We start from the raw sequence: 14,218 nt of genomic DNA, 5'->3' as shown, positions 1-14,218 counted from the left end.
ATAAAATCGTTAATAAATAATATAAAGGAGTGTACTACTGTAATACTCAAAAAAATTTACAAAAAAGGAATAAAACCTTTTAATTTCTCAAGTTAATTTTTTTTCTATTAGTCTTTATTCTTCCCTCTGCATTATCGGGCTTGGGACCGTCGTGATGCCAGATGGCTTATTATCACGGCTGCATTAAAAGAACAAGACAATTTTCAAATGATGCATTAATACGTGTATTTTTAATTACATTTTTCTTAATTCATATCACGACGACGAAGATGAGGATGACGATTGTATTTTTACGCGTCTTCTTATTCTTCTGTTTGCCGCTGTCGCTACAGGAATGGATGCATCCGTCTGAAAACAAAACATTAAATTTAATTATTCTTAGAAAAATTTGTTCAAATGAAATATCTACCTCTGATGTTGCTTCTGCTGTCGTTGACGATGATGACGTCGATTTATCAGAGTCACTGACTTCGTCCTCATTCTTGTCCTCTACCATTTCCGTAGGCGGGCGTCTTTTTTTTGACGATTGTCGCTCGAGGAATAATTTTACATTAAATTTTCTTTGCTTGTATACAACGTTTTCGCAAGTAGTGTTTTCCGTCTGTGAGGCCTTGGATGACACCGATGGCTTAACCATCGACTTGTTTTGCTTTAAATTTAATAATCTTCTGTCTATCTTCTGAAAGAGTGATTGTTTCGATGATTATTTATAAAAGTAACAGAAACAAAGTTGTCAAGGAAGATTAAATGTTTTACAAACTTTTGGTTGAAACTGCTTGAGATTGAGGCATTTGATATATTCGGGATCGAGCGTATGTGCCTCTTCTTTTTCCTTAACTGTTGGGTCCCGAATCTCGTACCATTTGTAACGTTGATGATGCTTTTTGCTCAGCAAAGCCATCGGGAATACTTGAACGTGTTTTTTTACGAAATTCCGAATTACATTTTGCCAATGATCCATGGGTTCGGGTAGATATACGGTGCTTCTGATTAACATGCCTATAAATAAAGGAAGAGAATTGAAAATTAATCGGTAAAGTAAATTTAGATCTGTTATTAATTACCTGTTTTTGTATTGGGATTCAATATACTCTTAACAAGAGTCGACACTGGAACAACACCACTTATGTAAGCTTTTTCCATCTGATCTTTGCCTTGTTTTAATATCATGGTTTGTATAGCTCGTCTAGAAAAAGCATGTTCGACAAAACGAAAAGTATAATCGGAGAAACCGTGATTCAATCGGGAAAATCCGATAAGCCTTGTCATCAAAAAATGAATTTTTAAATCCAACGTTTGATTGGCTTGCTTGTCCAAGTCTGTTTCCTCTTCGGGATAGTACTGCGTCATTTCAACAATCGCCACCTTCATAAATGGCCATCCGAAAAACTCATCCTTAAAGGTGATGGGAGGTTGCCGTAACTGTCGTCGCTCGCTTAGCTTGAGCATTTCACCAGCAGTCTGTCGCCTAAATACATACGTGCCTTCTTCAACATTTGCACCTCTGAATCCTTCCCTTGGACTATTCAGCAACCAAGTAATACGGGCATCGGGACAATTAGGCCAACGCCCATATAAAAAATAACGTAAACGCAGTTCGGAATCGTAACACTCTTCTATGGTTGCTCGTGTTAGCGAATTCCCTGCCGTTGCATTAACTAGATCGTAACACTTAACTAGAAAATCCAAATCTCCCTGGATACGCCAAGTCATATATCTAGTCCAGTTGCTAGCTACGCACACGGAACCGCATTCGAAGAATTTCTTAGCGCTGCTGGTCAAGAAGCCTACGTTCTCAAAAGAATTTTGTGCGTTCTTTAAACACGTTGAACCTTGAAAAGTCCTTACTTCTTCTATTCTCAAGGAAGCTGACGTTCTCAGTACCTCGAAACCAGTTTTATAATCTGCCATTCGACCTTTTGCATCGGATACTAATCGTTTCATATTTTTGTGTAATGGAAGCGTATTCAAAAAACAACTGAAATGCAACATTGTATCATTATATCATTATATGCGCGTACGTTATTATGTTTTGTCGATGTACCTGTAGCCTCCGGCCACTACGTATCCTGTCACGCTGCCCCATCTTTTCCGAAGCCGACACATGTAAGCGTGAATTTCGGGTAGGTATGCCTGTACATAGGTGACGTTGTCCCACAACGCGGAAGATGAGCATAGCCTGCGAAATCAAAACGATTAAATGTTCTATAACGACTATTTATTTATAATCATAAATATTTAATATTAACCTGGAAGTTACATGACCGTAGTCGTGTAGAAACATGGATCTGTAACGACATGCATCCTTTGCCTTTTTAAAAACATCGTGACCCAGCTTGGAATAGTCAATGACAACAGCGTAATCGTCCATTGGCTCGATCGTGTTGGCTATATGAATTTGAACTACTTCAGCATTGCCAGACATTAAGTCAACGTCCATGTCCTCCGTCATGAAGCGTACGAAATTTGGGCATCTCTCCGAATCGGATAACTTAAGCCCATGCGCATATCGCATGAAAAAAAGGTCGCATATGTGTCACCGGTTTTCCATAGTTTTAATATTTTCGCTGTCGTGCAATAACGTATCTATTGATTTGCAGAAGGACCCCCAATCTTCCGAGTACACAGACGGCATTTTAGTGCTGTCGTGAAGAGTAAAATTTGTGATATTACTATAACGCAATGTTCGACAATTTTCAGGCAAACGTTTAGAAGCCTTTTTAACAATTTCTTCAAAAAAAAATGAGAAAATGGGTCGAGTGACTCCGCCGTCGTTACTTTCTTCTTCCTCGTGTTCGTTAGCCATTTTTGTTATTTTTTGGAAATAATTCCTCTTAATAGAAAACAATACATTGATCGAGTTATTCATGTATCCTCCCAATTTAAACTCAAACCACAATTTTTCATTTGCAGGATCAAGAAGACACGTTGTTTTCTTTTGATCAGATATTCTTACGACATTTTTTCCCGTACTCAAATCGAATTTTTTCCTTATCTTGAATACATCGATACTGCGTCCGACAACGACGATAGAATCAAAATCCGCTGTACACCTTCTTATGCGTGCATCGGTATGGTCTTCCAGTTGAAAAAAATGTAAATTATTATTATCTTCGTTAGCATCCACTGCATCTTTTTTCTGCGGCAATAAAATATTTCATAATCACTCTTAGTGCACACTGATTAAAGATTTACAATTGAAAGAGAATAAATAAGAGATTGGTTGAAGGGGGCCCCCTCCAACGCCCCCTTCTGTGAGATTCAAAACCTGCCAGCCCGCACAGGCTAGCCTAGGCGGCCCTGATCAAGATTTTCAAATACGAAATTCAAAATCAATGCCACCCACAATCTCTCCGGAAAGAAGAACAGAGAAGTTAATCAAGCGAGTTAAGCCTACCGAAAATTTTCATTACAGAGTAAATTTGTTATCGCGAAAAAAGGGATGAAAAACCCCAAAATTTGAACGACGTAGAGCGTAAAAGAAACTAATTTGTAGCTAGGGGAAAATGAAGGAAGCATAGTGGAAAATAGATTAAGACCACAGGCGGTAGCGTAAGAGAGAGAGAGAGAGAGAGAGGTAAATAAACAATTCAAAATTTAAAAATTAACAGTTTTTTATATAGTTATACAAATCTCATATTGTTAACAAAGTCAGCAAATTCCTGAGCTTCCGGCATCGTACATTTTAACAAAGTTTTTAATTCATCAGGATTCATTTTTTGGATTGATTTTCCGGCGCGCTTTCGACACGACATAGTACTTTTATCCGGTAAATTTAAATCTTCTGAGTAAAAGACGCCTTTTGATTGATAGTTTTTAAACGTTCTCTTTATAAGTGTTTCCACTTCTGATCGCGTAAACATACGGCGAGTAACCTAAATAAAAATCGAATTTACGTTTAACCAACCGAAATTTATAAAGATCAGAAAAATGGTAAATTTGGAATATGATAGAGTATAATAGCCAGCAATTCGCTTACCGTTAAATTGGTAGGTTTTTTAGTAGATTTTGCCTGAGGCTGAGCGGCGTCGTCTTGATCCTTCTGAGCAGTGTTATTCGCATCTTCATTGTTTTCATCTGATTCATTATCATATTGTTGAGCCTCGTGACCATTATCATCACAATTATCGTCATCATCGTTAAAGTCATCAAAATTATAATTGTACTTGTTAACAAAACTATCATTATTTTGCAAGCTGATATCATGTCGTCGTCGCTGTAACAATGAATTAAATTAATGAATTTTATCGGGTCAATTTAACTCAATTTTGTTTTGCCATACCTTTTCATCGAATGGCCTTATTGTATTATCTTTATTAGTTTGCCCTTGTTCGTTGTTCGATAACAACACATTATTCGATAGGGATGTGGATTCCATCTAAAACGAATACAACTACTTTATTTTTCTATTATTTTTTAATGCTTGCACATATACGTATATGCATGTATGAATATTGTAAACAAAAATTCATTTCAATTTGACCTGATCAATTGGATAATGCTGACTTCTTTTTTTTATATATCGCATCAAATTCTCGGATTGCAGCTGCTGCTGCTGCTGCTGTTGCTGAAGGAGCTCATGAGGATGCTGTGTAGAAGAAATAAAGGTAGACGGGTTGGACTCAGAAAGGACGGAACTTGACATCCCTAATTTGACATTATTGTTCATCGTCATGGTCATTAATAATTGTTGCTGCTGAAGTTGCTGATAATAATTTAGCTGCTGGAGCTGTTGTTTTTGTAGTTTTTGATCCTCAAAGGGAAGCTGGTTTAAGTTGTAAAAAAATATTATACTATTATCCGTAAGAGAAACAAATAAATAATGTAAATTACCATTTGACGATGTCGCTGTTCGTCGTTATACGAATAACTCTGTTGAAGCGGTAACTGCCTATTCGAATTATTATTTGAACCCACAGCAGATGATGTTGCCGTAAACGGAAGTACAGCGCGAGATTGATTCTTTATTCTTTTACTATTATTGGAGAATGATGATGGTGGAGGCTACAAAATTATGATCCATGAGTATTTTAACTTACAAAATTAAAAACGTTAATGTTCAGATTTCTAAAATAACGATTTTTGGCCTTACGCGATATAAAGTCTGCGGATGGGAACTGGTTTGATCTTTTTCAGTACTGATTATCCTTTTCATTTTATCTACTATTGCCTTCTTTTTTTCAACAAGCACCTCCATATCTTTATCTATGTCACTCATCTCTGTTAGCAGCCCTGCGAGAGTAACCTTCTCATTCTCGTAATCATCATCATCATCAACGTAATCATCATCGTCGTCATTTTCTACGTAGAAAGGTTGTTGGTTCTGATTTAGATAATTTCTTGGCCATTGCTTGCCTCTTCCGGCCATCGTTTATCTGTTTCATAATGAGTATAAGTAATGAATTAAAATATTTACTTGCATACGCGGAAAGAAAAAATCCAATCGAATCTGACATATTCGAATGCAAAAAAATCGGCCATTTTTAATTTGTACAGAGGACAAGGGACGTTTCGTATGCTACGTTATTGTTTGTTGGCCCTAAAAAGAGCCGATTGATTTATTTTTCCGTAATTAATTGCAATGAGTGTCGTTGATTACTTTTTCAGACGGTCGTTGGAAAGTCGTTGGAATGGACTTTTTTCAGCTAGCACGGGCCGCAAAGGTGGCACAAACAGTTTTGGTTTTGTGGGAATCCGTACACCTCCACCGAGGGCTGCCTCCGACTTGGCTGGCGGTCGCGAGGGATTCTCTCGGTTGGGCGCGGCTGACTCGGGCGTCGGACTTTTTGGGAATTTCAAACGTTCTTCGCCTGAAAGAACTAATCCCAAGTCGGCCGGGGATGGTAAAGCAGATGTGGGCTGGGGAACTACGAATTTACTGTTTCTTCGCACCTGCACAATCTGAGAATCGTCGCTCGACCGAGGATTCTCCTTAAGACGATCAAAAAGACGCCGTATTTTTCTATTTCGCCGTTGTGATCGTCGTTTAGGACGATTTGCTGTTGATTTCATCGCGAGAGCGTAGACAACGATGAGCTACTAAAAAAATATCGCATTATGAGTTGGGAAAAGTAATAGACGCACGTAAGACAGAAAGTGCAAATATTTCGCGATAAAAACACCGCCGCGAAGCTTCTCCGCGCTTAACCGTCTCAAGTTACTTGGCTCGATTTAAATGCAGATAATCAATCAGAAAGAATTAGATATTTTCTTTATTTTTCGGTCTTATATATAATTCATTTTAAGGGTGTCGTCTTTATAGCTGCGCAAAACCGCCACAAAATATTTTGTATTCCCAATCTAAAAGAAAATGAAAAAGCGCGATTGAACTTTACTTCGGTAGAAAAAATTATTAATCCTAACATTTATCATTGAGCGCTGGGTTGAAAAAATTATCTGTAATAGAAGAACAGTATACTTGGACACGACATCCCTTCAAGTTTAAAGGCTAACTTCAGCAAGCGTTTACATTCCCCTCTTAAAAAATACGTGATGGCCTATATCATGAAGCATTTGCTGTCAATGCATTTAATACGTGATTCTGATTAGTTGCCAAGGTTTATTGGTTATGAAGCGACATCTGTGTTATGGCACCAAAATTTAAATTGTAATTGTAATTATAACAATAAAATCATTATTTTCAAATCATTCCAAATCAGAAATATGAATTTAGCATTTTCAGCGGCTTTACTTATTCCGTATCACTTTTTAAAGAACATATTGTAAAATTTTAAGGAAAGTTTTAGAAGTCCAAGTAACGAACTGGGCAACAAAACTACGCCCGCGTATCGCGCTGGACTTAGTATTACATAATTAACAGAGAGAATCGACTATCCAGTTATTTTGCCTACCCGGACCTAGAGAATCTACGAAAATGCAACGTGGGCTGTGTTACATTCGCGTAGACGCACCCTACTACGAACCTAGTGATGAACGAGGAGACCGATCTTGTCTCACGTGACCTATCTACAAGATCGTTGTCGCGTGGCGATGATGGCTGATGTTACTCCGGTGATAAGAAATTCGATGGTCATAGGCAGTGATCTCAAGAATCGCCTGGCCTGGTCACCGTCATCTCTTATCCCATGCGGAACCCTAATGGTTCCAACCGGCACTGCCCTGTCATCCCCTCGCAACATCTCTTAACCTCCTAATTTTTCGGCAACAGAGTGAGCATTGGTGGGCTCTTCCGACTTTGCGCCTCGCATATGCAGGGTGCCCTCGGCTTTGGCACTGGTGGTCCTGCATATACTCCTACTGCCCTATCTCTAAAGATGATACAATACCCTTCAAATTACTGTTTCCGTGGATGTGGATGACCCTGGAAGCCTTGAGACCGGATGTAGCCTTGTAGAGCCTTGAGACCGGATGGCCTTGTAGAGCCTTGAGACCGGATGACCTTGTAGATCCTAACACCCTGGTGACCAGGAAGCCAAAGTCCCTATGAGCGGTAGACGGTCTCGAGCGACCCTGGATATCCTGAAGCCTGGAGTGACGTGGACTGCTGACTTGTTACTCCTATGATGTTCATGTGGCGGTCGGCGAACGAATGATCGGTAGCGTTGAGCGCGGCCGTATTTATAGCAGAATCGTTGGTCACCACGGCAAACCGCAGGTCACCACGGCAAAACCGCAGGTCACCACGGTAAAATCGCAGGTCACCACGGCAAACCGCAGGTCACCACGGCAAACCACGGCAAAACCACTGGTTAGCACGGTAAACCGCAGGTCACCACGGCAAAACCGCAGGTCACCACGGCAAACCGCAGGTCACCACGGTAAAATCGCAGGTCACCACGGCAAACCGCAGGTCATCACGGTAAAATCGCTGGTTAACACGGCAAATCGCAGGTCACCACGGCAAAACTACTGGTCATCACGGTAAACCGCAGGTCACCACGGCAAACCACGGCAAAACCACTGGTCACCACGGTAAACCGCAGGTCACCACGGCAAAACCGCAGGTCACCACGGCAAACCGCAGGTCACCACGGTAAAATCGCAGGTCACCACGGCAAACCGCAGGTCACCACGGTAAAATCGCTGGTTACCACGGCAAACCGCAGGTCACCACGGCAAACCGCAGGTCACCACGGTAAAATCGCTTGTTACCACGGAAAAACGGCTGGTCATCACGGCAAAACCGCTCGCACCACGATATAACTGTAAAAGCACGGAATGCCTTCCTTTATAATGCTGAGGAAATGCGCTATATAAATTAAACTTCTCTGGATGTGTTTGAAGCGCAGAGCGAGAACCTGCGCTATATAAATTAAAGTTCTACGGGGTTTCGTGGGGATGTTTGCAGCGCAGAGCAAGGAGCTGCGCTATATAAATTAAACTTCTCTGGAGTTAGTGCATCCGTTTGCAGCGCAGAGCGAGTACCTGCGCCATATAAATTAAAGTTCTTCACGTCTGTGTGCCGTAGTTGCACACCGCGCTGAGTATGGGGCAGCGCGTTACAAGTTAAACCCCTTTTACAATTCCCGTACCTTTCCCTGAGTCGAGACGAGGCGACTTAAAATATACCTCTAATTCCTATTGCATCCCACTTATATCCCCGTGTGAAGTTAATTGAAGTGTAGTGCAGTGACAAGCAACAGCAGCGGACCATCAACATCATCATCATCATCATCATCGAGGACCAGTACCAGGTGGACATCGGCGGCGGCGGCGGACCAGGACCAGTACATCGCGGAAACATGGGTAAGTACCTCCCTCTGGGAGTACATATTATTAAGTATACAAATAGTCGAGCAAATGTCTTGTGCATTTGCTCGACCGTTTGTATGCAAGGGACTCGACATTCACTCTTGAGTGTCTGGAGTCTCGAACTAGTTAGGGAAAGCACTCAGTGCAGGTGGGCATTCGGGACTTGGTTCTCGGGCTCGCTTGCTTCTGCAAGAACAGATAAATTTTGCAGTCAATACTTGTTCTTGCAAAAGCAGGCGGGCTCGGTGATCGATCCCAACTTGACCAATTTTCCGGTGTCACCATCTCACGACACCCCACCTGTGCGAGGGAAGAGGGTGTTAGGCTATCGCGAGGGCACAGCACACGCCCGACCTTCGACCCGACGTAGCCAGGTAGATGTAATTAGTTGTTTAATTGTAAAAAATCGGGGTTCGGCGGGGAATGCAGCGTAAGGCTGGTCGGAGCCGGCTCCGCACGCGGTACTCTGCTCTGGTGTAGGGCCGTTAGAGTAACACCTCTTGATTAAGAGGTGGGTCGATCCCGATAATCACCAGACTACGATGCCACCAGCAGCGTCCTTCGGGCGCCACATTGCACTCGCTGCTATTGTCTGCCGAAACGGTCTTGCAGTTAGGGCGCGAGCTAGGCCGGCCTCATCGTATAGCTCTCAAGGAGGCTGCGCTTGCATATTGCATAGACATGCTATAGCGCTCTATGCAAGCGCATTTTCCATGCGCCTATTCACCAACGTCCACGATCGTGAGAGCTGGGCAACGTTGCGCGTACGCGCGCATGTATATATAAAATATACATCGTACATGCAACGGCTGATGGTGAGGGCCTTCTATTTTTCTTCTCTCAGAACCAAATGCTCTTTTACTTTTTCTATGCTTCTATTTTTAGTTTTTTCTTCATCATTTGCGAGATAATTAGCCTAAAATTCCATGTAACTAATAATTTCGTCTGGGACACTAAAACAATTGCGCTGATCGTTTTCCTTTCCGGTATTCACTTTTTATTTCCTTTAGCTAACTCTTATTTCTTGCTAACAATTGATAGGGATCAGATGCTACACTTTTCGCTATTATTCGTCGAAGCAGAAGAATCTTTCTGATTTTTTTTTTTGGCTCACGGAAGTAAGAGTATCTTCCGGACAGGATACTTCTACTTCATGTGTCTCACTAGCGTCCAAGTCGCGTGAGCCGGGCAACGTTGCTTCTGCAGCAGCGGCTAATGGTGAGGCTTCGGTTCGCGTCGGTATCGCGTCATAAGAGGGTGGTGTGAGCTATCCGCCGTGAGGGTTGGGAATCGCATAATCCGGTTCGCGGTCGCTTTCGGTGTTAGGTCGGTAATCTCGCGTCATGCGGGAGGTGTGAGCTATCATCCGCCGTGGGGTTGGGAGCAGTCCTCGTGTACCAGGCATGCACTCTTTCGCTCTCTCTCTCTCTCTCTCTCTCTCTCTCTCTCTCTCTCTCTCTCTCTCTCTCTCTCTCTCTCTCTCTCTCTCTCGTCTATTAGCAGCTAGGGAGTACTATCATGGAATAGCTGTGTAGGTGTGAGCTACCGTTGTTATCCTCTATCTCTGTTTGATGCATGCTTTTTCTTCAGATTCAATAGTATTATCATGCAAACCAAATTATGATTATGCAATAATTTGACGGTTTGCAACATGTTAATAGCGTCAGGTGAAGAATTCATGATTAATTTCATTATTACAAAAAAAAGGTTGGACTTTTTGGATAAAAATGTCCAAACATTTTTTGTAATAATGAAATTAAGTATGAATTCTTCACTTGTCTGTAGCGCCCTCGAAACTAACACCTCCTACCGCCCTTTAATCTGAAAATCACCCAAAGAACTTTTTTTTTTTATTTTGTAGTAATTAACATGAACAAAATAAACAGCAGCAACCCCACTGCCAGCAGCAGCAGCAGTGGCAGCAGCAGCAGTGGCAGCAGCAGCAGTGGCAGCAGCAGAAGTGGCAGCAGCAGCAGTGGCAGCAACAGCAGTGGCAGCAGCAGTAGTGGCAGCAGCAGCAGCAGCAACAACAACAGCAGCAGCAGCAGCAGCAACAGTAGCAGTGGCAGCAGCAGAAGCCGCCAAGTTTCTGCGAAGAAGGCTAGGCTGAGGTATTTTTTCTTTTTTTTCCTTTTATATTTTAGTTACTAAAATCATATTTTTATTGTTTGCGATAGCCCTTCATTGCTGTACTCGCCGCTGCCCCGAACGCCAACATCCTCGTTGGAGAGGCCAATGACGCCACGAGCCGCGGTTACGCCACGGTCGTCGGTTCTCCAACCGGTTGTTGGCTCCAACGGCTGCTCCAGAGCTCGTCGTGGGGCGAGGCGAAACTTGGCCGCCGAGTATGTCGGCGACCAAGAGAACGTAGACCCGACAGCTCCACCAGAATTGTATGTTCAATAATATCTAACTCTCAAATATTTATATTATTATTTTACCTTTTATAAAGGTTTTTATAGGAGACTTTATTTTTTACAGATCACTATTTGATGAATTGGAGGAATTTTTGGTTCTTAGGAATGCGTAAGTTTTTCCTCTGATTTCCTTTTGTGTTTTGACTTATTAATTTAAATAAATATCTATCTCTAAATTGCAGGATCACAGCAGGAGGAGCACAGCAGGAGGAGCAGCAGCAACAACCGCAACACCTCGAACCACTACCACAACAGCAACAGCAATCACCAGAACAGCAACATCCACTACAACATCAACAACCACCACCACAACACCAACAACCACCACAACATATTCAACCACCACAACACCAACAACCACTACCACAACAGCAACAGCAATCACCACAACATCAACAACCACCACCACAACACCAACAACCACCACAACATATTCAACCACCACAACACCAACAATCACCACCACAACAGGAGCAGGCACAGCTGCAAGAGTAAGTGAATAGTTAATTCGTGTGTGTTGTCATCTTACTCTACTCTTTCCAAAGTTTCTTTTCAGTGACCAAGAAGAGCAGCTACCTCCCCCCTTACCTCCTCACCCGATACCGGAAGCGGTAGCGAATGGCTTCCGTGGACCGCAGAGGAGGTCTAGGGGAAAGTTTGCCCACAATCGGGACTTCATAAGGGAGTTAGAACCGATGCCGGATCTGGAAGGCTACCCGGTCGGCAACCTGAAATTTTGTACTGCTACACATGTGCGTAAAGCACTATATGTAGCAGCCAATTTTTTCAGGTTGACGGGCGGGCGGTTTCCTCGTCAGACAGACCGTATGCAAAAGTCATACCATGCGTGTCTACGCACCGTAGACAAGCATGTTTGCGAGATGGGGGCACAGAAGTTTTCCCTGTACGGTCTGTCTGTAGAGGAAGCCCAAGCCTTTTATGATGCGGCATATGGGAGCTACCTTATGAGGAAAAATGATCCTACCCGAAGGGGTAGACGACGATGAAGCTTTGTTGCACACATGCACGCACACACATACACATGCACGCACATACACATGCACATACATACGTTCCACATGCATACACACATACACACATACACACATATACACGCAAATACATACGTTCCACATGCGCATACACACACATGCACACACATATACACATACTTACATACACGCGGATACACACACACACACACACACACATACACACGTAGGATATTAATTTATTAATGTTGTTTTATGGTTAATAAAATTAGATTTTAATTAACGAATGATTTTTTATTCCCCCAGTACATAAAATCCCGTGGTGTGTAGGGCTCTAGGCGAAGGGACCACGTAAAAAACCCAACGCGCCGCGTCGATACCCCCTGGGTGGTGTGGAAATTCGACGTTTTCATAACTTGTTTTTTTTTTTGCGAGTCAGAAAATGGATTATATTAATTTATTTCTTCTTTATGTTCAACAACAGCAACAACAACGACAGCGGCAGCAAGAACAGCAGTAAGAAATGGAACAACCTATGTAAGTACATTACGATACGTGTGACTTAAATGGTTCTTTTTTACACGGCGCCGTGTAAAACTGAAAAATCAGCTTAAAAATTTGGGTGTATGTGCACTGTTTGGGTGTATTGTAACAAAAAAGTAATTTAGGAAACAGAAAACAACACGAGAGTTTTTTGAACTAGAGCGCCTGTTGGATAGAGTGCGTGCTGCGCTTTCCGTCGACGTTTTCGCGCGTGCATTAATTATCGCGGGAATCGAGAAAGTGGGGTAATCCACGGGGAAATTCAATCAATCAATCAATTTCCGGGAATTTCTCCACTTTTACCCAAAATAACCCACCTCGTAACCCAAAATATCTCATTGAGCTACCCAGTTTACCCATTTGGGGTAAAGTGGGTTGCCATTTGGGTTATTTGGGTAAACCCCAGTTTACCCATTTGGGGTAAACTGGGTCGTCGGGTGGGTAATTTTGGGATAATTCGTGGGTTATTTGGGTAAATTACCCAATGTCCCAATAACCCATTTTGGGTTATATACCGATATCTCGTAAAACTGGGTAGCTGAAACGCTAAATCTCGCGCAGGAGAACCGTTTTAGACGGTTCTAGAGCACTTTTAACCGATTATTCGTGAAGTTTTCAATTAAAAAGGGAGAAAAAGTATAAATGTTTCTTCATTTTCCGACAAATTTTCCGGATGTTCAAAAATTTTCACCGTTAGCCGACAAGATACATTCAAACATGTCGTTACCAGCTCTCACGACGAGGACGTCGGTGATAGGTACGTGGAATATTCGTATTGACGCACTGTATTATTATTATTAAGCGTTATACGTATATTCCTTTGAGAGCCACCCTACCTACCTACCCGGACGCGAGAAACGAAATGACACTGATAGATGATGATTACTATAAATTGTCTACCTGCCCGTAACCAACCGAACCTACAAAGGATCTACGTGAAAAGCAACGTCGGCTGTGTTACCTTCGCGTAGACGCACCCTACTTTGAGACCTAATCGTTGTTCGATGAGGCCGATCTTGTCTCACGAGACCTATCTACAAGATCGTTGTCGCGTGACGATGATTGGCTGGCGTTACTCCGGTGATAAGAATTCGATGGTTATAGGCAGTGATTTCAAGAATCGCCTGGCCTGATCACCAAACTTCTTATCCCAGGAGGAACCCTAATGGTTCCAACCGGCGCTGCCCTATCATCCCCGCCGCAACACCTCTTAACCTCCTAAGCTACGTTCGAGATAGAGCGGGCGTTGGCGGGCCCTACCGACTCCATCCCTTCGCATACGTGGGGTGCCCTGGGCTTTGGCACTAAGAGATCCCACGTACACTTTCCTAATGCCCTAGCTGTTTCGAGGCTCCATCTTGTTGTTGATGTCGTTTTCGTTTCCAGCAACAAAAGCACCCCTTGCATGTCAAGCATCGTCGAAACGATAATTGACATACTTTATATTATGTACTCTCAGAGAGAGGTACTTACCCACGATCCCGCGATGTCCTCTGGTCCTTCTCCTGGTCCCGGTGTTCTGGTCCTCGTCCTAGTCCGCCGCTGCCACCGATG

The 14,218-nt window shown here is 42.7% G+C and overlaps 3 protein-coding genes across 4 annotated transcripts; 1 reads left to right on the top strand and 2 right to left on the bottom strand.

Moving 5' to 3' along the window:
• Positions 1 to 200: 200 nt before the first annotated feature.
• LOC116415722 lies at positions 201 to 2,530 on the bottom strand. Its single transcript, XM_031927393.2, has 6 exons — positions 2,250 to 2,530; positions 2,045 to 2,179; positions 1,065 to 1,978; positions 761 to 999; positions 410 to 679; positions 201 to 348 (listed from the first exon to the last, which is right to left on the bottom strand). The coding sequence occupies exons 1-6, from the start codon at positions 2,513 to 2,515 to the stop codon at positions 256 to 258; spliced, it is 1,917 nt and encodes a 638-aa protein (XP_031783253.1). The 5' UTR covers positions 2,516 to 2,530; the 3' UTR covers positions 201 to 255.
• Positions 2,531 to 3,599: 1,069 nt separating this feature from the next.
• On the bottom strand, positions 3,600 to 7,454 carry LOC116416926 (probable serine/threonine-protein kinase cdc7). Its single transcript, XM_032598440.1, has 6 exons — positions 5,093 to 7,454; positions 4,834 to 5,004; positions 4,484 to 4,765; positions 4,283 to 4,378; positions 3,980 to 4,216; positions 3,600 to 3,875 (listed from the first exon to the last, which is right to left on the bottom strand). The coding sequence occupies exons 1-6, from the start codon at positions 5,366 to 5,368 to the stop codon at positions 3,624 to 3,626; spliced, it is 1,314 nt and encodes a 437-aa protein (XP_032454331.1). The 5' UTR covers positions 5,369 to 7,454; the 3' UTR covers positions 3,600 to 3,623.
• Positions 7,455 to 8,195: 741 nt separating this feature from the next.
• LOC116416927 (uncharacterized protein DDB_G0283357-like) lies at positions 8,196 to 12,287 on the top strand. Of its 2 annotated transcripts, none has more exons than XM_031927394.2 (5): positions 8,196 to 10,823; positions 10,890 to 11,105; positions 11,194 to 11,238; positions 11,312 to 11,620; positions 11,686 to 12,287. In XM_031927394.2, the coding sequence occupies exons 1-5, from the start codon at positions 10,582 to 10,584 to the stop codon at positions 12,134 to 12,136; spliced, it is 1,263 nt and encodes a 420-aa protein (XP_031783254.1). In that variant the 5' UTR covers positions 8,196 to 10,581; the 3' UTR covers positions 12,137 to 12,287. The 2 variants fall into 2 exon arrangements, with proteins under 2 accessions (XP_031783254.1, XP_031783255.1); XM_031927395.2 differs by having other exon boundaries at positions 10,267 to 10,823; positions 11,675 to 11,880.
• The last annotated feature ends 1,931 nt before the right edge of the window (positions 12,288 to 14,218 follow it).

Source organism: Nasonia vitripennis, chromosome 3 (genome assembly GCF_009193385.2).
Source record: "Nasonia vitripennis strain AsymCx chromosome 3, Nvit_psr_1.1, whole genome shotgun sequence".
Lineage (NCBI taxonomy): Eukaryota > Metazoa > Arthropoda > Insecta > Hymenoptera > Pteromalidae > Nasonia > Nasonia vitripennis.
This window is presented reverse-complemented; position numbering and strand designations above follow the sequence as displayed.